Genomic DNA, 22,428 nt, shown 5'->3' with positions numbered 1-22,428 from the left:
CCCTCGCGAAGGGAACGTCCCCGCTGCTAGGGTTCCGCCACTAGAGAAAGTGAGGCTTATTACCATGGCCCCGCCCTATAGTGACGTCATCCCAGGGCCCCGCCCCCTCCGGCCGAGATGCTGTTCGTTCCGCCCCTTGAAATGTTCCAGATCGCTGCCTCCTTCGTGTTGCCTAAGTCTGTGGCCCCGCCTCCTTCTCCAAGAACGAGACTTCGCCTATCTCCTAACCTGGGTCACTGGTACCCAACTATGCTCGGACACCAACGATATGACCCCGCCCACATCCGGCCGAGGCTCTTGGCCCCGCCTACATCCGAACGGAGACCTCCGAACGGAGACCGAAGCTTGTGGCCCCGCCTCCAAACTGCCGCCGATTCTGCCCGAAGGAACCCGAAGCGGAGACCCCGGCTTCTCCCGGCTCCGAAGCGTCCGTCCGAGCCCGAAGCTCCGGGCCCCGCCTCTTTACGTGCACTGGGCTCGGCTGCCGAGGGGTAAAGGTGCAGTCACGGGCTGGAGCTGTCGGGTGCCGGTTGCCGGCCGCTTCCCTGCCCGGCCCGCAGCCTGACGGGGCAGCACATCCGGCCCGGGACCGCGACAGAGCAGCGCGCGCTGGGCCGGGGAGGCGTGGCCACAGCCGGGGCGCCCGTGGGCCCGGACCGCTTGGCCGCCTCCCGCCCGGCGGGCGGCGCGGAGCCAGGCCCAGGTGGGCGGGGGCACGGGCGACCTGGGGTGAGGCGGGGGCTGCGGACCGGCCGGCGGACGGGGGCGGACTCGGCGCCGGGAGCGCGGCCGAGCAGGGGGTGGTGTAACCGCCTGTGGCTCTGCCGGAGCCGGTCTGACCTGCGCTGGGGGGAGTGGGGACGTACGGGGTGGGGGGCGCCCTCCAAGCTTTAGGTGGAAGAAACGTCTGCACCTTGGATGGAGGTGGAGGCTGGAGTCTGGGTTCTCAGAGAGGGAGGGCCCGAGTCCCTGGATCCTTCCAGGAGGAAGGGGCTGGGAGCTCTGGAATCCTGGGCTCTGCAGGGGAAAGGCCTGGGACAAGGGTTGTTGCTGGGTTCTCAGCGAGCGATGACTGAACCCGTGGGTCCCCAATAGGGGTTGGGGGATTAGCTTCGATTTCTGCGATCGCAGGGGGAGGGGCCGGATTCCTGGATCCTCGGGGGAGGGGCTGAGAGGTCTGGATTCTTGGGTTCTCAGAGGAGGACTGGAGGCCTGGGTTCTCCAAAAAGCGGGGCTGGGGGTGTATTGCTTTATCCTTGAAGGAGGAAGGTCCTGGAGGTCCGGATTCCTCTGTTCTCAGAGGAGAGGGGCTGAGGGTAGGGCTCCACGATCCTCCACACTGGGGACTAGAGGGGGTGGGTTCCTGAATCCTGTAAGGGTGAGGGGCTGATGGCCCGGATCCCTGGGTTCTCACAAACCCTCTGCCCCTCCCCCAGACCATGTCGCCTGAAGAATGGACCTATCTAGTGGTTCTCCTTATCTCCATCCCCATCGGCTTCCTCTTTAAGAAAGCTGGTGAGTCAGGTTCCCTCCCTAGTGGAAAATTGGGGGGTGGGGGGCACCGGGCAGGGGACTCCCTGGAAGGGTCCAGGCTTATGCTGTCCCTTCTCCCCGCAGGTCCTGGGCTGAAGAGATGGGGGGCAGCAGCTGTGGGCCTGGGGCTCACCTTGTTCACCTGTGGCCCCCACACTTTGCATTCTCTGATCACCATCCTTGGGACCTGGGCCCTCATTCAGGCGCAGCCCTGGTGAGGATTTGGGGGGGGGGTTGGTGTGGAGGGAGAACAGAGGGGGAGGAAGCAACCTGTTTCCTTTTTGGGTCTATCTCCCTTTCTGCCTTTGTCTCTGGGTGTCTCTTTTTATCTCTGGATTCTCCGTGTGCTTTGGTCTGTGTTTCTTCCTGTCCGGCCTTTTTTTCTGGGTCTTGTCCCTGCGTGTTTGTCCTGGTTCTTAATATCCGTATCATGTATTCGGGAGAACGGGGGACCGGTGGGCCGGCCCTGCCACCATTCATATTTGTATTACGTCTCCCTTTCTTTCTCCGTGTTTCTCGCCTCCCTCGGAAAAAAATGGAGGCCTGAAGGGTGTTCACCCTAAAGCTTATCTTAACCCCTCCTCATTCTCTTCTCCGTTGTGGCGCATTTCTGTGGGGCTGAGCCCCCTCTTGCACTGGTTCAGTCTGGCTCCTCCCGTCCTTCCCCCCCTTATCTGTTGGGGGGGGTGAGGGAGGGCTTGTAGCTAGAATCTGGGGGAGGCGGAGTCGAGGGCCCTGTACCCAGCACGCTCGTCCTCCTGCTCTGCCCCAGCTCCTGCCACGCCCTGGCCCTCGCCTGGACCTTCTCCTACCTCCTGTTCTTCCGCGCACTCAGCCTGCTGGGCCTGCCCACTCCCACGCCCTTCACCAATGCCGTCCAGCTGCTGCTGACACTGAAGGTCAGACGCCCCTCCACCCCTCTCTTGGTGCCAGGGAACGGCCCATCTTCTCGTCGTCCTCCACACCCACTCTCGGGGGGCAGTAGGGGAGGTGGGATTCTTATCTCCGGAGCACCCCCAGGGGCAGGACTTCACCTCTCAACTGTTCCGGGGGGGGGGGGGGGGAGAAGTAGTCCCTCCTTTCCCCGGGCCAAGCAGGGTAACCGCGGCCAAGTAGTGCAGGTGTCATTTGGTCTTTGCCGTGTGCCAAAGGTTGAGCTAAGTGCTTTACGGACCAGTTCTCGAGGAGTACATCTTGGTAGCAAGCCATTTAGCCAAGGAGGGGGAAACGGCTTTGGAGAGAAGGCGCTTCTCTGAGGGCACAAAAACAGGGCACCCGTGTCTGGCTCGAAACCACCTGGGGAGATGGGTGAAAGCAGGTTCCCAGGCCCCACCCCAGACCGAAAAGTCCTGAGTTCCTGTGTGCTGGGCTCCAGCGACATGTCACACAGGACACAGGACAGTCACGTGAGGTAGCGAACCAGGTCTCCCGAGCATCTGGTGTTCTCGGTGGCCCGGGATGCAAGGGCAGGCCGGAGTTGGTTGGCTGAGAGTTGGAGGAAGAGCCTTTCGGCATGTAGGAACAGAACGTGGAAGGGAGCAGGCTGAGCCCGGTGACTGGGCGCCAGCCACGGCGAGTGTTCATCGAGAGACGGAAGGGGAAGGGGAGTGGGGCCAAGGTGAGGGGTTTAGGCTTCCCAGGGGGCCCAGGATCCACCGGAAGCGGTCTTGGGGTTTGTCGCCAGAAGAGGTAAGGTGACCACACTGACATGTTTGGAACTGCGCCCTGGATGCCCACGGAGTTGCCAGGGGGAGCGCAAGAAGGGATGAGGGCAGCCTCCTTGATCAGAGTCCCGCTGACCTGCAGTGGTGGCCTGACCCAGGCCATCGGTAGGCCAGTCAGAGCCCCAGGAGCAAGTGCCGCGTTGGGGATGCTTTGAGGAGTCCTTCTTGACAACAGTGTGGGTGGGCGGGGGGCGGAGGAGCCAGAAGGGACAGTGAGGATCCTGGGCCAGCCACGGGAAGCCGGTACCAACCCTGGGGACGAGAGCGGGGCCGGTAGTCGAACAGAAAGGAGAGTGTTGTGTGAAGTCCTCCCTCTGCCTTGAGAGGATGGACCAAGGGACACGGCCCAGCCCTCACACCTGCCTTCCCCCCTCTGGTCCTGGGGCTCCCTTCTGGCAGAACCCAGGGGGAAGCCGGAAGGCCGGCTGAGGCCTGTGGCTGCCGTGTCAGCCTTGGGCCTGCAGAGAAGGTGGAGAACAGGCCTGCAGGGGCAGGCCCGTCACGTTCAGCCCGGGGGCTGGGCAGCAGAACGGAGGCCAAAAGCTACAGACTCAGAGACCTACGGTAGATTTGGGGAGTAAGGAAGGTTCCCCGCCTGAGCAGTTAATTGCCTGATGGTGGCATTTGCCGAGGGGAGAGCGCCGCCTCTGGGGAACGGTAACGTGTTCCGCGCTCGAGGCCGTGAGTTTGAGGAACGCGGTAGGCTTGTATTACTGACAAGAGGCACTTTGAATGGTTTTGGGGATGGAGGAAGGAGCCCAGACAGGGTACGGCTTGGAGATCATGAGAGCGTGTGTGGTATGAAGCCACAGCCCGCGGGAGAACACAGAAGGGGGAACGAAGAGACAGAAAGGCCCAGGAGGCAGTGCTAGGGAGCACCTGTGGCCAGAAGCCGCCACCCTGCGACTCATGACTCTGGATGCCGAGAGCCGCCCATGGACTAGAACCTCAGCTCCCAGTGGCTTCCCTTGGCTGCAGGAAGGCGAGGGTGAGGAAGGCCCAGGGTCTGATCTGTCCCCCACCCGTGCCCCTTCCTCCCAGCTGGTGAGTCTCGCCAGTGAAGTTCAGGACCTGCACTTGGCCCAGAGGAAGGAAATGGCCACGGGCTTCAGCAAGGGGCCCAGCCTGGGGCTTCTGCCTGATGTCCCCTCTCTGATGGAGACGCTCAGCTACAGCTACTGCTACGTGGGAATCATGACAGGTGAGTGTGGCTGCGCACCCAGCCCTGCCTCCCTGCATCTCGTCACCACTGCCTGTCCCCATTCTCCACCCGGACTTTGGTGCCTGTTCTGTGATCCTGCCTCTGTTCCAACATCTGCTCCTTTTTTTTTTTTTTTTTTAATATTTATTTATTTTTGAGAGAGAGAGACTGAGTGCCAGTGGGAGAGGGGCAGAGAGAGAGGGAGGCACAGAATCTGAAGCAGGCTCCGGGCTCCGAGCTGTCAGCACAGAGCTCGAGGTGGGGCTCAAACTCACGAACTGTGAGATCATGACCTGAGCCAAAGTCAGATGCCATGCAGGTGCCCCAGCATGTGCTCCTCTTGAGGGCGAGCATCTCTGCCTGGGTCTACATCAGACTCTCCCGCTGGCCCTCCAGAGCAGAGACAGACTGTTCTTGGCCTCAGTGGTTCCTTGTGGCTTCTTGGGAGCAATCAGGAGACAAAGGAGCAAGGTCTATGCAACCCTGATGTTTCTATCACCCAAGGAACAAATACATTCACATTATGCTCCCATTTTTAGCGTCCGAAAATATTTTCCATTAATGTTGATGTCCTAGGAGGTTTTCTGTCTTTTTTTCCCTAAGTTTTTATTTATTTATTTATTTTGAGAGAGAAAAAGAGCACAAGCAGAGGAAAGGCAGAGAGAGAGAGAGAAAGAATCCCAAGTAGTCAGCGCAGAGCCTGATGCGGGGCTCAAACTCACAAAGTGAGATTGTGACCTGAGCTGAAATGAAGTCGGACGCTCAACCGACTGAGCCACCCGGGTGCCCCTAGGAGGTTTTCTTTTTTATGACAGCTTTATGGAACCGTAACTGATATGTTCACCCACTTAAAGCTACATGCAGCTCAGTAGCTGTTAGCATAGTTACAGACTTGTGCGGCCATCACCACCATGTCATTGTAGACATTGCATCGCCCCAGAAGGAAACTCTGGATCCTGTAGCCATCGTCCCTCAAACCGCATCTGCCCCCAATCCCTGGGAACCACTGACTGACTCTCTGTCTCTATAGATATCCCGGTGCTGGTCATTTATGAATGGAATCCTACTCTCTTCTCTCTGTTCTTTGTGACACGTAAGGCTGTCACTTCCGTTAATCCGCACCTGCTCCCTCCCTGGGCCAGGCCGCCAGTTTATCTCCAGCGCTACCACTGTCTTCCTGTTTTCCACCGGTGACCCTCTGCAGCCCCCGCCCTGCTCAGGGGCCAGGGTAAATGGCATCCCAGCACCTCTCTGTTGGAAGAGCCTACAGCGGTTTCCTGGCTCTTAGAACAAAACCCTGAGTCCTCCCTGCCTGCAGCCCTCTGACCTTTTCTCAAACCACTCTGTTCCTCTCCAGTTGCACTGCCCTACTTCCTCCTTCATGCAGAGGTCACCCCCCCCCCCCCCCGCCACCCCTCGGGTCCCGCCTATCTGCCCCTGTGTTTCTTGGGGACTTGTCTCCATACCCCCCACTCTCCAGCTCTTTGTTCCTCGCTACTTAGCGGTCTGTCCTTTATCTTTTTCTCTGAGTCCTTGAACTCCCCCTCTCTGGTTTCTTTCTTTGCTTTCTTTCTTTCTTTTATTTTTAATGTTTATTTATTTTTGAGAAAGAGAGCGCAAGCGGAGGAGGGGCAGAGGGAAAGGGAGACACAGAATCCAAAGCAGGCTCCAGGCTCTGAGCTGTCAGCACAGAGGGGCTTGAACTCACAAACTGTGGGATGGTGACCTGAGCCGAAGTCGAACACTTTAAGGACTGAACCACCCAGGCGCCCCTACTTTATTTTTAAGTAATCTCTACACCCAAAGCCCCACGTGGGGCTTGAACCACGACCCCCAAGATCAAGAGTCTAAGACTCGCTGGTTTCTTGTCCCTTTCTCTCAGAGTCTCCCTCCTCTTGTTCCCGGTTACCTAGCCCCACCCCCTCCCCCACTCCTCAGCGCCCAGTCTCAGCCCCCACCCCCCCAACCCCCCCACCTCCAGACCAGTCTCTGACGGCTGCCCCTCCCTCCCGCCACAGGCCCGTTCTTCCGCTACCGCACGTACCTGGACTGGCTGGAGCAGCCCTTCCCGGGGGCCGTGCCCAGCCTGCGGCCCCTCCTGCGCCGAGCCTGGCCGGCCCCGCTCTTTGGCCTGCTCTTCCTGCTGTCCTCACACCTCTTCCCGCTGGAGGCCGTGCGTGAGGACGCCTTCTACGCCCGCCCGCTGCCTGCCCGCCTCTTCTACATGATCCCCGTCTTCTTCGCCTTCCGCATGCGCTTCTACGTGGCCTGGATTGCCGCCGAGTGCGGCTGCATTGCTGCCGGCTTCGGGGCCTACCCCGTGGCCGCCAAAGCCCGGGCCGGGGGCGGCCCCACCCTCCAATGCCCACCCCCCAGCAGGTCAGGCGGCGGGAGGGAGGCTTCCCAAGACCCGGCAGGCCCCGTCAGCACAGGCTGGCCCTGCCCCTAGCAGGGAGGAGAGCGGGGGAGCAGGGGGTGCAGCTTCGCCCCCTGCTGTCAGTGGAATGTCGCCCCTTGGCCACCACCGCCCACCTACCCCTGCCCTAGGGAGCAGTACTCTTCATACCTGCCACTGCCCCCTGTTGCTAGCGCTTGTCACCTCGTGGGATGGTGAATTGCTCTCTGTTGCTAGGAAAAGGTGGTATCTTAGCAACCATGTGCCTCCCCTCTGTTGCCATGGAAGTGTCACCCCGGTAACCTGGCTGTTCCTGGTTACTTGGGATACCATCTTTTGGCTGTGATGGGGCCCACCCTTTGTCGCTAGGGAGATGGTTACCTAGCAACTGGACTGCCCCTCTTTGTTAGGGGGGCGCTTCCCTAGCAACCAGGACCTGTCCCTTCCTGCTATAAGACTCGCTTTTCATTGCTATGTAAATGGCGCCCCCTAACCTGCCCTTGGTTACTAGACGCCAGCGCACAGGCCCCCAACCATGTGATGTCCTCACGTAACAGCCTGCGCTTTCTGAGGACATGGCGCCCCTGACCATGCTGTCCTCTGGCAGAGAGGACACCGCTCCCGGCAACCGCGGGTGGCTTTCCTACCACTGCTGAGGAAGTACCCCAGTAACTGTGGACTGACCTTGTTCCTAGTGCCACCCCCCTCCTCGTTCTTGAATTGCTAGCCTGGAACTAGGGGCTATCTTGTTGCTAAGGAAGTGTTGCTCTCAGGTTGCTAGGGAAATGATGCTTCTAACCACTGGGACTGGACTCCACCTCCCCACCCCACCCCCACTTCCCCCCTCCCCCATCCCCGGTTCCTAGCAACCAACGGTAGACCTCCGGTTACTAGTGAGGGTGTCCGCCAGAAAATGGCAAGCAGGAATTGAAGGCTTTTGTAATAGATGGCTCCCCTCCCATTCTCAGAAGCCACCTACCCTGGGGTGGGTGAAAGATGTTCGCCGCCACTGGGACTGTTGGCACCAGTGATCCAGGAGCCACTGTAGTGCTGGAGATGACACTTAACTGAATAATCATAAAGACCAGGAGGGGCCCTTTCTGGAAGTGTTTCTAAACATCCTAGGCCTTGTTCCTAAGGAATACCCTTTCCCTAGCAACAGAGACCATCAGGTGTCACGTGGGCCTCAAACATCTCCCTAGCAATCGTAGACCACCGCGTTGTTAGGGATGCTACTTCCCTAGCAACCGCAGTGTCTTGACAACTTAGGACCACACTGGGCGGCTGCTCTGAATACAGTGAGCTTGTTTGCCCTTCCCTAGCATCTGAGACCCCTGAAGGGTCAGGTTGCTGAGGACTCGTAGCTTAGCAACTGTAGCCCCTCAAGGCTTTTCGTTGCTGTTGTAGCCCTGAGACCAAGAGAAGGAGGACCCCTTGTCAGTGAACTGTTGTGCCCCCGCCCCCAGTCTTCGTCCGGGAAAAGGCTCCCTCTGGGCTACCCTCCCCGGTTGCCCTAGCAAATGTGACAGCCAGAGCTCTGGCCTGGCCGCGATCCCCTCCTTAGCATCCGGGGCTGGGACAGTAGCCAGCGTCGGGAGGGGGCCTGGCTGAGCTGCATGTCTGTCCCCCACCCTCATCCTCCACCCCCCCCCAGTCCGGAGAAGGCGGCCTCCCTGGAGTACGACTATGAGACCATCCGCAACATCGACTGCTACGGCACTGACTTCTGCGTGCGGGTGCGGGATGGCATGCGGTACTGGAACATGACGGTGCAGTGGTGGCTGGCGCAGTACGTCTACAAGAGCGCACCTGCTCGCTCCTATGTGCTAAGGTGAGCGCGCCTGCCCTGGGAAAACACGGAACTACACCTCCCAGTAGCGCCTGGGGCTGCTTGTGGGCTCCCGGCCGGGCCTCCGCCCCAGAGGGTCATGGGAGTTGTAGTTTCTTGAGCCGGTTCCCAGCCCCTGATTTGCATTGCTCTGGGGTAAATCGTTCCCTTTCTCTGGGCCTCAGTTTCTACTTGTGTAAAGTCAACATCTTTGGACAGAAGCAGTGTACTGAATCCTGTGGACTCTGGCCAGACTTTCTGGGATCCTGGCCCAGCCAGACACAGAGAAACCTTAAGTAGCTAGTTGAGCTGTGTTTCCTCAACTCTTAAATGGGGGTGATGCTGTTAACTTACTTCAGAGATTGATGAGAGGTTTAAGCGATGTGAACATACCTAACGTGAGGCCCGCCAGGTGAGTAGTCACCGTATAGTAGCTTTTATTCATTATTCATCCAATACTTCTTGAGTGGAAACTCGAGTGTGCCAGACATTGTTATGTTTACAACCTTAGGACGTAGAGCTTACTACCCTGGTTTCAAAAAAAATTTTTTTAATGTTTATTTGTTTTGAGAAAGAGAGAGTGTGAGTAGGGGAGGGGCAGAGAGAGAGGAAGACACAGAATCCGAAGCAGGCTCCGGGCTCCAAGCTGTCCACACAGAGCCCGATGCAGGGCTCGAACTTGTGAGATGATGACCTGAGCCGAAGTCAGACACTTAACCGACTGAGCCACCCAGGCTCCCCACCCTCATTTTAAAGATGAGGGAACTGAGGCTCAGAGAGGTTAGGTAACCTGCCAAGTGTCACTCCGCCTTCCCAGAGCCACCAGATGAGATCAGGACGCAGCTGCAGAGCTAGGAGCTAAACCTACCTGGGTGTCCGGACTGGGCACGGCCTGGATGTGGGGATGAGAACGTGAGGAAGTGAAGCGTGATGCCGGGTGATGGCTGTGAGTGACTGAGATGGGAAGACTGGGCAGGAGGAAGTTTCCGGAGTGGCTCGGGTGAGGGAGTGAAACTTGGGTGGAGTCCCACGGACTCCCAGGTGACTGTCAGGTTTCGGTTGGGGTTACTGGGTAGGCGGTCAGTTACGGGACTCTGGCGCAGAAGGAGGAGACGGTGTGAGAAGCGGGCGCTCAGGTGCCTTCAGGTAGCGGTACCTAACACTCGGGCTGAGCAGCAGGTCAAAGCAGCGGGCGCTCCAGTGTTTCGGTTAGAGGTTCTCGGCTGGGGGCAGCCGTGCCACACTCCCTGGGGGCATTCGGCAACGCCTGGGAGCCCTTTGTGCCATAAGTGGGAGATGCTACTGGCAGCCAGTGGTTACAGGCCCAGACGCTCTTCAACACCCTGCGCGGCACGGGACGGCCCCCGCTCCAGCACACAGTGATCTGGCCCCAAACGTCCGTAGCGCTGAGATTGAGAAACCCCGGTGTAGACGAGGGGCGAGGAGGAGCCGGCCTAGACGGAGCCGGTGAGCTAGGAGGACAGTCAGGAAAGCAGAGAGGGGTCATTTGTGTCGGGCGATGTCAGGAGCCTCAGTACAACAAAGGCTCGGGCTTGGGTGCGACGGGAGGGTGCGGGGGGGTCTCCAGCAACCTTGACGGGAGCAGTTTGGAGGGTGGAAGTGAAAGCCAGCTGGAGTGGGTTCCAGGGAGGACGGAAGTGGGGAAAGGCCGAGGGGGAGCACGGACTGTTCTTGGGAGAGTGTGCAGGTGGGGAGAGCAGGTAGGGACCACAGCTCAGAGTTCAGGTGCCTGTGTGGAGTTCAAGGTGCCTGGTGGGCCGTTTATGTGCGTCCCTTCCACCCTGTTTCTCCCTGTCGGAGAACGTCTCTTGAAATGCTCCCGACCCGGGAATTCTGTCTCCACCATTGGCAGAAAAGAAAGAACACGGTTTTGTTATTAAAGAGCTAGCATTGAGCCAGGCTGTGCACCACGTAACCCGCTAACGAGATTACCAAAACGAAAAGAAAGCTCCTCTTGTCGTCGGAGCCACCTGTCACAGTCCCCTGCACAGCATGCTCCCAAGAGAAACGATAACCTGTCCTCAAGTAAGAGGAGCCACCGACTGTTTGCCGTGATGCACGGTCTCCTGTTCTGCCCCAGTTCAGTTGGCAGTGGGGTAGCCACCTGTGCTGATCGTCTCTACCTGAAGGAAGAATGCAACTAGGTGTCCAGCAGGCGGTAGCGTGATGCCAGGTGCCTAGGATGTACCCCCACAGTGGCGGGGAGACAGGGGCTCCAGCTCCCATGACATTTATAGTTCAAAGACTGGGTACCACCACCCTCCAGAAAAACATTCATGGACTGTGTTTTCTTAAGGCTTATTTCCAAGCCTTTCCGAACGTTTCCATCCATATCCGAAGGACGGAGAAAAGTTTTTGAAGCACTATGTTTTTTTCGTGGAAGTGGCTGAAGAAGAGAGAGAGGGGAAAAGGTCTCCCTTTTGGGCAAGAGTGAAAATTCAGCCTTTTTACGGACTCTATGCCTCCAAGGATGGGGGGCAACATTATTGTGTCCTTAGGTTCAAGCACCCTGATGTGCCCCAGGGAAAGGCTGATGCCCACAGACAAGGAAGAACCCACATCTCCATTCCAGGCGGAGTCCTCTGTGGTGATTTCTGTGTCTCTGAGGAAGGAGGGACCGGAGCCTGAATTTATAGCATTTTGGGGTCCAGAGAGAGAGGAGACCATGGCTAGAGATGACTGAGTCTTCATGAATCAGGAATTCCACTCTTAGATCCCCAAGACGAAGTGGCTAGGGGCTCAGGTTCATGGGTTTTGAGGGAAGCTGTGATAAGAGGGCATTAACTGAGTTCCTGAAAACAGAATAGTGATTCCTGAGTCTCAGGGAGGAGGGGGCTGGGGGCCTGGACTCCTGGGTCTGAGGGAGGAGAGTGGAGTTCAGGACTCCTGGGTCTGAGGGAGGAGGGGCTGGGGGTCTGGACTCCCGGGTCTGAGGGAGGAGGGGTGGGGTGGGGGGGGTCAGGACTCCTGGCCTGAGGGAGGAGGGGCTGGGGTTCAGGACTCCTGGGTCTTAGGGAGGAAAGTCTGGGGTCTGGACTCCTGGATCTGAGGGAGGAGGGCCTGGGGAGTCAGGACTCTTGGGTCTCAGGGGTCTGTGGTCCTGGGTCTGAAGGAGGAAGGAGATGGGGGCCTGGACTCCTGGGCTGGGGGTCTGGGCTCCAGGGTCCTGAATCCGAGCCCCTCCCCCAGGAGCGCCTGGACCATGTTGCTGAGCGCCTACTGGCACGGCCTCCACCCTGGCTACTACCTAAGCTTCCTGACCATCCCGCTGTGCCTGGCGGCGGAGGGTCGACTGGAGTCGGCCCTGCGGGGGCGGCTCAGTCCCGGGGGCCAGAAGGCCTGGGACTGGGTGCACTGGTTCCTGAAGATGCGCGCCTACGACTACATGTGTATGGGCTTCGTGCTGCTGTCCCTGGGAGACACCGTCCGGTACTGGGCCTCCGTCTACTTCTGCGTCCACATCCTGGCCTTGGCCGCCCTGCTGCTGGGGCTGGCTTTGGGCGGGGGCGGTCCGGGCCGGAGGAAGACCGCGCCCTCGGCCGCCAGCCTGGCCCCAGAAAAGCTCCGGGAGGAATAGGCTGCCGCGGCGCCCTTTGCCAGTCGGCCCGCCCACCAAGCTTCTTGCTTGGGAATCCTGTGACCCCGGCCGCCGTCTCCTTTCCCAGAAAGATTGCTGGAGCGGCCAGGAGCCTGGCGAGGATTCCCGTCTCCGCTCCGTACCCTGCGTCCGACGGAGCCGGGCTGCAGCTCTCGCTGCTTCCCCGCCCTCTGCCCTCTGCCCCGAGGGCTCAGGACAACCCTCGATCACCCAGGTGTCCCTGCCCCAGCTTCCGGAGAGAGCCGCACTCCCCGACCCTGCCAGCAGGGGCCGCCAGGCACACGGCTTCTTGGGCACACGTCCTTTTCCTGGCACATGGTGTGGGGTAGGAGCTTCGGGGCAGGTTCTGGGAGTGGGGAGCATCCTCCCTGGGGCTTTCGTCCCACTTGTACCAGGATTTCAGACCCGGAAGGGAACGTAACCCTCCCGTTTCATAAGGGGGAAACTGAGGCACCGAGGAGCAGGCCTGCGGACATGGTTCTTGCAGCTTCCATCTGAGCCACCTCAGGGTCCCAGCGCACCTGTCACCCTCCTGTCATTCTCTGGCCTGAGACACGGTCAGAACGTGTGAGCCTCCGCCAATAAAGTGTTTCGCAAAGACCGTACGTGTGCCTGTGGGTGATCGACGGGCGTGGGGCTCGTGACGCCGCACTTCCAGGGACCACGCTGGCGTCCGTGGGCTTGTTCCCAGGACGTTTCCCAGCAGCCGCCCTGACGCTGAAGTGCTTGCTGTCCTCCCACCACCGCCACCTGGTGGCCAGGTGCGGACCCGCCCGGGGTCCCTTCCTTACCTGGGGCAGTCCCCGCCCAGCCGGCCGCTAGAGACGGAAACTGTCGCACCTGGGGCCATGGAAGCGGGCCCGACGTGGGAACCGGAGGCCTGGGGCTCCTCTGGAGGCTGGCCGGCACCCCGGGGGGCCAGAGCAGGTGGGGGGAGTGGGGGGGGGCGTCCTGAGGGAAGCAAGGAATGGAGGCCTGGACTCCAGGGTCCAGAGGGCAGAAGGGGGATGGTTTCGATTCCTGGCTTTCTGGGTGGAGGAAGGGAACCAGGGCGTGGGACTCCTGCGTCCTGGGGAGGGGTCTGGAGGTCCAGATTCCAGTCTCGGGGGAGGGGGGATGAGGGTTGCAAACTCCTGAATAAGAGAAAAGGAAGTAGAAGAATGGGCTCCTCAGCCCTGGGGGGCCCACATTTGGGTGCTTGCAGAGGGGCCCTGGGTCCTGCACTCCCAGATCTGAGGGAGGAGGGGCTGGGGGCCCAGACTCCAAGGCCTGAGGGAGGAGGCCCTGTGGTTCAAGACTCCTGGGTCTGAGGGAGGAGGGGCTGGGGGCCTGGACTTCAGGGTCTGAGGGAGGAGGGTGTGACAGTTCAGGATTCCTGGGTCTGAGGGAGGAGGGCATGGGGTTCAGGGCTCCTGGGTCTGAGGGAGGAGGGGCGGGGGGGGTCAGGACTCCTGGGTCTGAGGGAGGAGAGGCTGGGCGGGGGGGGGGGGGGGGGGCGGCGGTCAGGACTCCTGGGTCTGAGGAAGGAGGGGCTGGGGGCTGCGAGTCCTGCACCCTCCCAGCCCCCGCTCCCCTGCCCCAGGCCCCTCGCTCTCCTCTGTGCTGAATGAGCTCCCCAGTGCCGCCACCCTTCGGTACCGAGGACCCGGGGTTCTCCCCTGGGGGGCATCGGGGGAGGAGGAAGAAGATGGAGAGAGCAACATCCAGGCCATGGCCGAAGCCGCCCAAAAGGAGCTGGGAGAACCCATCCCCTCCAGGGAACTCCCCTGGCCCATGCAGGCCCGCCGGACCCACAGGTGAAGCTCACCTCCCGCTTCCTACCCAGCTGTGGGCCGAGTCTACGCGGTGTCCTCTGTCTCCCCCTGCCTGTGTCCCTGCTTCTCTGACTCCGGGGAGTCCTGCCTCCCCGACCCTGGGACTCCCTTCTCTAGCCTCCGGGCTCACGTTCTCTGTCTCCGCTCTCGCTCTTTCTCTCTGTGTGTTCCTCTCTGCTTGATGTGTGTCTCTGTGTCTGTCTCCTGCCTACTGACGCTTGTCACTGCTCCTCCTTTCCCTGCCGCCACAGAGCTGGCCGGGCTGGGGGACGATGCCTGGTCAACAAGGGGCTCCCGGCGCTGTCCGGAGTACAGCCTTCCCAGGAAACCTTTCCTAAGCCCGCTTGGCGTAAAGCTCAGACCATGTGGCTCTTTCCTCAAAGCAAAGTGCGGCGCTGGAACTTTCGGAAGGCGCGAGAGCGTCGTGCATTCCTAGCCCCGAGCTGCACGACGTCAGAAGCAAGTGCCAGGGCCGTCTGAGGACGGGGCCCCGCGTCCTGAAATTGTTCTCTGAACCCCTTCCTTTCGGGTGTTTATGGAGGTTCCCCTACACGGGCGGGCTTGATTAAATCTTGGGCCAAGGGCCATCGAACCCCGCCTCCAGCCCCGTTGCTCCCCCGGGAGGTCGGGGGTGGGGCTGCAGGTTCCAAGCCCCTCCCCCCTCCACACCTGCGGGTGGTTTCCCTGGCAAGCCCCCCCCCCACTCTTACCTGGAGTCCAAAAGTCACCTCGTTTCCGCTGCAGACGACACCAGGATCTCTTCACTTGGTCTCCCAAGGGTTTTTATCGCTCCGCGCCAGGAACAGGGACAAACGCCAAACCAAACCTTCTTTCCTTTTCACTTTTCCTTTATGATACCTGCCTCCAGACAAGTGCAGGAGGCACCCTGCGCAGCCCGGGAGTACTCCCACGGCGAGCGCCCGGGCAGGCTGCACCTGGGGCAGGAGACTCTGCCCTGGGGAGCACCCCCACGTGCCCCTGTCACCCCCCTCTCCCCACACAGGTCCTGTGTGATGATCTCCCAGACCTGTGTGACGATCACTTCCCTGCCTTCCACCCGGGGGCGCATCCCTAAAGAGCACGGAGTGAGCGTGCTTGTTCTGGAACTCCCAGTAGACCCCTGCACCCTCTGATTTCCGCCTGGCTTCTTACGTGTCTGCTCCTATCGCTGGAGAGCATCCCAGCCCGGTCCCACTGGCGGGGTGCTTCGCCGTTTGGGGGTGTCCACTCGGGGCTGCCAGGCCCTTCATTTTCTGTCTCTGAATCTGTTTCTGTACCAGGCAGAGCCATGCCAGGGACAAAGTGGCCCAGGGATCGGGTTCCAGGGTGGCCCAGTGGGCCCTGCGGCTTCGGCGGTCCAAGGAGAAGACCCAGGAACGCCTGCACACCTTGCAGCCCTGGGCGTGGACGCTGAAAAGGATCGGGGGTGCGGCAGGGCTGAGGCTGCTGGGGCGGGCCCACTCCTGGGTCTGAGGGAAGAGGGGCTGAGGGGTCTGGACTCCTGGGTCTGAGGGAGGAGGGGCTGGGGACCAGGACTCCTGGGTCTGAGGGAGGAGGGGGCTGGGGTTCAGGACTCCTGGGTCTGAGGGAGGAGGGGCTGAGGGGTCTGGACTCCTGGGCCTGAAGGAGGAGGGGCTGGGGCCTGGACTCCTGGGTCTGAGGGAGGAGGTCTTAGAGGACCATGACTTCTGGGTCTGAGGAAGGAGGGGGCTAAGGGCCTGGACCCCTGGGTGTGGGGCAGGGGCTGGGGGCCAGGACTCCTGGGTCTCAGGGAGGAGTGGCTGGGGGCCAGGACTCCTAGGTCTGAGGAAGGAGGTTCTGGGGGACCACGACTTCTGGGTCTGAGAGAGGAGGGGGCTGGGGGTCAGGACCCCTGGGTCTGAGGGAGGAGGGGCTGGGGAGCAGGACTCCCGGTTCTGAGGGAGGAGGGCCGGGACTCCAGACTCAGAAAGCAGCCCCCCGCCTCTGTGGCGCCCCCTGCAGGCCAGTTTGGCGCCGGCACCGAGTCCTACTTCTCGCTACTCCGCTTCCTGCTGCTTCTCAACGTGCTGGCGTCCGTGCTGAAGGCCTGCATGACACTGCTGCCCACCTGGCTGGAGGGGACGCCCCCGGGTCCCCCTGGCCCTGACACCTCCTCACCCTGCGGCTTCTACAACCCCGACCCCCAAGGCCTGGTCACCTTCCCCACCCACCTCTTCAGCTTGCTCTCAGGAGTGGTGAGTGCCTGGGTCCCTGGGAGACCCCACCACCACCACCCCCCCGAGCCTGGGTGCCCCACCCTCCATTGCCTAGCCCCACGGTGACCTTTCTTTTGGCAGGGTTTTCTAGAATGGTCTCCTCTCTTCTATGGGTTCTACCCACCCCGCCGACACCTAGCGGTCGCCTACCTGTGCTCCGTCTTTGTCATTGGCCTTCTGCACCTGGTGCTCATCCTCCACCGGTCAGTGACACCTGGGACCCCGGGGAGGGAGTCGTGGTGCTAGCAGACCCCTCCCCAAGAATCCGGAGTCTCCCTCCGTGATCCTTTTCTCTCAGTTGGAGTTGAAATCACACTTAAAAACGTTTCATTCGTGCTAAAGACCAGTGACAAATTGGGAAGCTTCTCCTTCCCATGGCTTCAGAGTCCAGAGCGGGAAGGTAAGATCTTAACCACACAAATTTAACGACATCTTTTCTGGAGGGGAGCATGCTTTGTAGGAAACAAACGGGTGATTCACTCGTTCCGGCAACAGCTGTTTATTAAGCACCTACTACGTGTCGGCTGCCGTGGTTCTAGACACAAACAGAAACCAGACAGAGTCCTGTCCTGGGGGAGCTGACAGTTTACCAGGGGGAGACAGGTGATAAGTAATAAGCCGTAAGTGAGTCAACGACACGGTGCGTTAGAAGGTGACGGGGGCTCCGGACACAGATGCAGCAGGTGAGGCGGGCCGTCGGTGAGAATGCGCCAGGCTGCTGCATTTAGGGGTCCCCCAGGGATGCCTGGATGAGGCGAGATGTTTAAATAAAGGCGTTGAGGGGGTGAGGGGTCTGGTCAGAGAAATACCCGGGGAATGAGCACTGCAGGCAGAGAGCACAGCCAGAGCAAGGCAGGAGCAGGGATGCGTGGCGGAGGGTGCACGGGGAGCTGGGGAGAGCCACGGGGGATGCGCCCCACTCCGTAAACGATGTGGCTGCTCTCCAAGCGCCAGGGGACTCACTGCAGGCTCTTGAGCAGATCACCCCATCTGATTTAGGTTTCAAAAGGCTTCCTCTCTGGCTCTGTGGTGGACGGAGGAGGGAGAAGGGGGGCAAGAAGGAGAGAAGGGAGGAGAGTCGGGGATGCGCAAGCAGCAGGTGCAACAGTGACGGGGCTGTGGCGATAATCCAGGCAAGAGACAGTGGTGGTTTGCTCCGGGGTGGTGGCAGGGGTCAATTTTGGATCTCTTTCTCCCCTTCCTTCCTCCCTTCCTCCCTCCCTTCCTTCCTATTGAATTTCTAGCCTCCCCCCTCAGCTTTCTTGAGATATCATTGACCTAAATCACACTGCGTAAGTTTAAGGTGTTCAAGGTGCTGATTTGATACATTTATGTGTTGCAACGTGATTCCCACCCTGGCATTAGGTGACGCCTGCACGTCTTTACATTATCATGTCTTTATTTATCTTGAGAGAGAGTGCGCGCGCGCAGGCCGCAGTGGGCCAGGGGCAGAGAGACGGTGGGGGGCGGAGGATCTGAAGGGGGCTCTGAGCTGTCAGCACAGAAAACGTGGGGCTCGAACCCACGGACCGTGAGATCATGACCTGAGCCAAAATCAAGAGTCGGGGGATCAAACGACTGAGCCACCCAGGCACCCCTCTACATTTTTCACTTTAAAAATATCACACATATCCAGAAACATGCAGAAACCAGAGGGTAGGGCTTGGTATGTTCCCATGAATATCAAGAAATGGAACATGGGGTGCCCGGGTGGCTCAGTCCGGCGTCCGGCTTCGGCTCAGGTCACACAGTCTCATGGTTCGTGGGTTCGAGCCCCGCGTCGGGTTCGAGCCTGGAGCCTGTTTTGGATTCTGTGTCTCCTTCTCCCTCTGCCCCTCCCCTGCTCACTCTCTCTCTTTCTCTCAAAAATAAACATTAAAAGTTTTTTTAACTTGAAAAAAAAAGAAAAGAAATGGAACCTGACCAGCCTCCAGAAGCCCCTCAAGATCTCTTCAAGCTCTCACGTTTCTCCCCCAACTCCCCCCCCCCCACGCTTTATGTCAACACCGTGGACTGCTTTCACCTGTTCAGCATAGAAGAGGGAGGTTCTCCATGCCTGTTGAGCAGGGCCCAGAGGATTCCCAACGACTGGTGGGTTGGGGGCGGGGGGGAGGTGGGAAGTCAGGAATGACTCCAGGTGTTGAGCCTCTGGAAGGGGCAGCCCTGTGGTCGGACGGGGAGAGCTGTGGAAAGGGCAGCACCCGCGGGGGGTGTGGTTTCGGCCGGCTGATTCTGAGATGGCTTTGGACACACGAGGGGAATGATGACTAGGCAGTCACACGTGGGCTCTGGAGTCCGGTCTGCGCTGGAGACGCAAACGTGGGACTCGCTGGCATTCAGGCAAGCCTGGGGGTTCTCTCAGGGGAGGAGAAAATAAAGTGGAGTGCCGTCTAAACTCCAGGCACCGTGCCAGGGCCCAGGGATACCAGATGAAGGTCCCCCACCTTTGTGCAGCTCACAGTTCAGGAGGGGAGATAAACTGCGAGATAAATAAAAAGCCAATTTTCTGCTGAAAAGCAAATCAGCTAGGGGCACCTGGGTGGTTCGGTGCAGCGTCTGACTTTGGCTCAGGTCACGATCTCACGGTAAGTTCAAGCCCCGTGTCGGGCTCTGTGCTGACAGCTCAGAGCCTGGAGCCTGCTTCGGATTCTGTGTCTCCCTCTCTCTCTCTGCCTCTCTCCTGCTCACACTCTGTCTCTCTCACTTTCAAAAATAAATATTTAAAAAAATTTTAAAAAGCCAATCAGCTATTTCAGTTTGGGAGCCCCATCTAGAAACCAGATGGGATGCTATGATCAAGGTGATAGGACAGGGAGCTGCATTTTTTTCTCGATAAAGGCCAGATAGGAAATAGTTTCATCTTTTCCGGCTAGTCTCCGTGTGAATTAAACTCCGCTGTTGTCCGGCTAAAGCAGCTGTCGACAGTAAGTAAATGAGTGCACGTGGCCGTGTTCCAATAAAGCTTTATTTACAAAAACTGGCCCCGTAGTTCGCCACCACCCCGTGATAGAGAATGCGCGGGGACCCTCGTTAAATGGAGCGGTCAGTTAAGGACTATCTGAGGAGGCGACCCGTACAGAGAGCCCAGAAAGATGAGAAGGAATGGGCCAGGTGAGCGGCTAAGACCTGGACATTCCGGGCACTGGAAACTGCAAGGGCAAAGGCCCTGTGGTGAGAAGAGGTTTGGAGTGTTCTGAGACTCCAAAGGCAGGGGTGGGGGGGAGTGGAGGGGGAAGGACAGGATTTGAGCTTCAACAAGTAGGTGGGGGCTGGGTCAGGTGCGCGCTGGCTGGCTGTGCGATGAAGGGGCCTAAACGTCAGAACAAGGAGAAGCTGTGGAATAGGTTTTAAAGGGCAGTAATGTCTCATCTGCATAAAAAGAGGGTTCCACGGGCACAACAACAGAATGGATTCAAAAGGGCACGGGTGGAGGCAGAGACCAGGTGTCAGTCCTTCCATAGGTGTCCACGGAAGGGGAGCTGGGGGCTCACGCCAGGCCGGTGAATGTGGAGACGGAGCCCCCTGGTCCGCTTTTCTCTGCGTGTCTGTCCCCCCCCGGGTCTTTGCCCCACTTCTCCGAGTCTCTGTCCTCCTTTCTCTGGGTCTTTCTCCCCCAACCCCTTTCTCTGGACATCTGTCCTTCTGAGTCTCTGACTCCTTTCTCTAGATTTCCTTTTCCTTGTTTCACTGTTTGTCCCCCTTCCTCTGAATCTGTCCCCTTTGGGGTCTCATTGTCCCCTCTAAATTTGTCTCTCCCCAGGGTCTTTTTCTGTCTCACTCTGGGTCCTGTCCCCTTCTCTCTGGAGCTCTGTCCCTCTCTACTGGGTTTCTGTCTTTCTCTGTCTCTCCGGTGTCTGTGTTCCCGAGTCTGCCCCTGAATCTCTCTCTTGGTCTCTGACTCCTTCTCTGCTAGGTAGCAGCTCGCCACATGCCCGAGGCCCTAGGGTTCGTCTTCCGTTTGTCCCATAGGAGGGGGCTGACCTTCCACATCCTGTCTCCTGGCCCTCCCTTAGCTCCGTGTCAGGACTGAAACAGACGTTGTTGGCTGAGTCCGGGGCCCTGACCAGCTACAGCCACCGCGTGTTCAGCGCCTGGGACTTCGGGCTCCGTGGGGATGTCCACGTGCGGCTGCGTCATCGCATCATCCTGTACGAGCTGCAGGTGCGCGTGGGGGGTCTACGCTCACACAGGGACCGAAGGGGGCGGGGCTTCGCCCAGGGATGCGGCTCGCAGAGATGCCGGGTGGAGCTTTCTTCTAAGGAGGCGGGCCTTGGGAAAGGAGGGGGCTGGGAAGAGGCCGCAATAGTAATGCCTGAGGTCAAAGGGCACAGGGAAAAGCCAGCAGCAAGAAGGCTGCGGGGCCTGAAGCTCCTCGGGGTAAGATCCAGGCCAGCAACCGGGAACTGGGCGCGGGGCGGGGCCTCGGAGGGGCGGGGCGTGCGGGTCTGGGGGCGTGGCCCGTGGTGCTGGGTGGGTCTCTGGAGGGGCGGGGCCGGGAGATCTAAATGGTGACCTAGAGGACCATGGAGGGGCTGGGACAGGGATTACAGCAGTCCTCAGAGGGACGGTGCTGTATCAGTTCAAGTTGAGCAGGGGCTCTGGACCACCGGCCGGGCCTGGGGGGGACCGAGCCCAAATGCCCGTCTTTCTCGGCTTCAGGTGGAGCTGGAGGAGGCCGTGGTACGGCGCCAGGCAGCAGTGCGGACCCTGAGCCAGCAAGCCAAGGTGTGGTCGGTGCGGGTTCTGCTCAATCTGCTGGTGATTGCGCTCCTGGGAGCAGCCTTCTACGGGGTCTACTGGGCTACAGGGGCCACTGTGAAGCTGCAGGTGCGGAGGGTCCTGGGGGAGGGGAGTCCTGCGGGCCTGGGCTCACCTATCCAAGGTTGCAGGGCCTGAAGTCTAGAGTTCCTGCGATCTTGGAGAGGAGGGAGGGGGGTGTATGTTCGGACCTCGGCCTTCGGGGCGCTGAAGGAAGAAGAGGCTGGGGGAGGGCGTTCCTCCAGAACCCCAGAGCCTCTCTGCTTGGTCCACCTTCTCTCGCAGGAGATGCCCCTTGTCCAGCAGATGCCACTGGTGAAGCTTGGGGTGGATTACCTTCCGTCCATCTTCATCTCTGGGGTCAACTTCTTGCTGCCACCTGTGTTCAAGCTCATCGCCCCGCTGGAGGGCTATACCAGGAGCCGCCAGATTGTTTTTATCCTGCTCAGGTTCTAGCCTTTGCAGGGTGGGTGGGGGGATGATGGCAGGGCTGGTCTGAAGGGCGCTGGCTGTAGTTCATAAGGCACGGAAGTCCCCAGGATATGGGGTCCAGTGAGCTCTGTATTCAGATCCTGACTCTTACAGAGCCTCAATTTCTTCATCTGTGAAATGGGGAGAATGGTGAGTGTGTCCTGCACAGGAGGGGCTCAGCACATGGTGAGCACTAGCCAGTGCTGATTCCCCTTCCTCTCCCTTCCCTCCATCGGCTCCGCCAGGACCGTGTTTCTCCGCCTGGCCTCCCTGCTGGTGTTGCTCTTCTCTCTTTGGAATCAGATCACTTGCGGGGGCAATGCTGAGGCTGAGGAGTGCAAAACCTGTGGCTACAAGTACAAAGAGCTACCGGTGAGAAGGAAAGAGAGGGGCCCCAAACCCTGGGCCCCCCTGAAGGAGAGGAGGAGCTGGGTGGGTCCAGACTCCAGGTTTAAAGTGCTAGAACACCCCTCCTCTTGAGGACATGGGTAGGGATGTTCGAGAAAACTGAGGATCCCCAGAGAAAGGATTGCAGGGATCTCCTAGGCTTGCGATTTGGAGACTTGGATGCTTGGCCCTTAGCTTCCTGGGTCCTGAGGTCTTTCTGACCCGTGACTTCTTTCCTCAGTGCTGGGAGACTCGGCTGGGGCAGGAGATGTACAAACTCCTGATCTTTGATCTGCTGACTGGACTGGCTGTCATGCTGCTCATCCAGTTTCCTCGGAAGTGAGAGCCCCGCCCCTCGCGATAGCTCCGCCCCTTTCACAATCCCGCCCAGACACGCAGACCCCGCCCCCTTGTTACCTAGTTCCTTCTCCTGGCCCCGCCCCTATCCCGCCCTGGGCCCC

The 22,428-nt window shown here is 59.6% G+C and overlaps 2 protein-coding genes and 1 long non-coding RNA gene across 4 annotated transcripts in view; 2 read left to right on the top strand and 1 right to left on the bottom strand.

Moving 5' to 3' along the window:
* The first annotated feature begins 362 nt into the window (after nt 1-362).
* MBOAT7 (membrane bound acylglycerophosphatidylinositol O-acyltransferase MBOAT7) lies at nt 363-12,901 on the top strand. The gene is made up of 8 exons (XM_086690655.1): nt 363-703; nt 1,437-1,515; nt 1,618-1,747; nt 2,306-2,432; nt 4,299-4,458; nt 6,477-6,837; nt 8,508-8,684; nt 11,892-12,901. The coding sequence occupies exons 2-8, from the start codon at nt 1,440-1,442 to the stop codon at nt 12,277-12,279; spliced, it is 1,419 nt and encodes a 472-aa protein (XP_086546781.1). The 5' UTR covers nt 363-703; nt 1,437-1,439; the 3' UTR covers nt 12,280-12,901.
* Nucleotides 12,902-13,001: 100 nt separating this feature from the next.
* Nucleotides 13,002-22,428, top strand: part of TMC4 (transmembrane channel like 4) — an 11,173-nt gene continuing 1,746 nt past the window's right edge. For both annotated transcript variants that reach the window (XM_086690647.1, XM_086690648.1), the window contains exons 1-10: nt 13,002-13,227; nt 13,883-14,096; nt 15,395-15,540; nt 16,098-16,330; nt 16,433-16,554; nt 20,365-20,512; nt 21,011-21,178; nt 21,395-21,558; nt 21,826-21,952; nt 22,209-22,306. In XM_086690647.1, coding sequence (XP_086546773.1) covers nt 13,149-13,227; nt 13,883-14,096; nt 15,395-15,540; nt 16,098-16,330; nt 16,433-16,554; nt 20,365-20,512; nt 21,011-21,178; nt 21,395-21,558; nt 21,826-21,952; nt 22,209-22,306 — 1,499 coding nt within the window. In that variant the 5' untranslated portion in view covers nt 13,002-13,148. The remainder of the gene's footprint in view (nt 13,228-13,882; nt 14,097-15,394; nt 15,541-16,097; nt 16,331-16,432; nt 16,555-20,364; nt 20,513-21,010; nt 21,179-21,394; nt 21,559-21,825; nt 21,953-22,208; nt 22,307-22,428) is intronic.
* Nucleotides 19,298-22,376, bottom strand: LOC147573839 (uncharacterized). Its single transcript, XR_015245056.1, has 2 exons — nt 21,225-22,376; nt 19,298-20,637 (listed from the first exon to the last, which is right to left on the bottom strand). It is a non-coding gene; the product is annotated as an uncharacterized LOC147573839 (long non-coding RNA).

This window comes from Puma concolor, chromosome E2 (assembly GCF_028749965.1).
Source record: "Puma concolor isolate L17-30 chromosome E2, mPumCon1.1.hap2, whole genome shotgun sequence".
Taxonomy (NCBI): domain Eukaryota; kingdom Metazoa; phylum Chordata; class Mammalia; order Carnivora; family Felidae; genus Puma; species Puma concolor.
Note: the sequence above shows the minus strand (reverse complement) of the source record. Positions and strands in the feature narration are given on the sequence as shown.

Excerpts from the sequence above, each read along its gene's own strand:
- MBOAT7 (XM_086690655.1), top strand. The coding sequence starts at position 1,440 with ATGTCGCCTGAAGAATGGACCTATCTAGTGGTTCTCCTTATCTCCATC. Across the intron at positions 2,433-4,298 it reads AGCTGCTGCTGACACTGAAG|CTGGTGAGTCTCGCCAGTGA; the intron begins GTCAGACGCCCC and ends CCTTCCTCCCAG. Across the intron at positions 8,685-11,891 it reads GCTCGCTCCTATGTGCTAAG|GAGCGCCTGGACCATGTTGC; the intron begins GTGAGCGCGCCT and ends CCCCTCCCCCAG.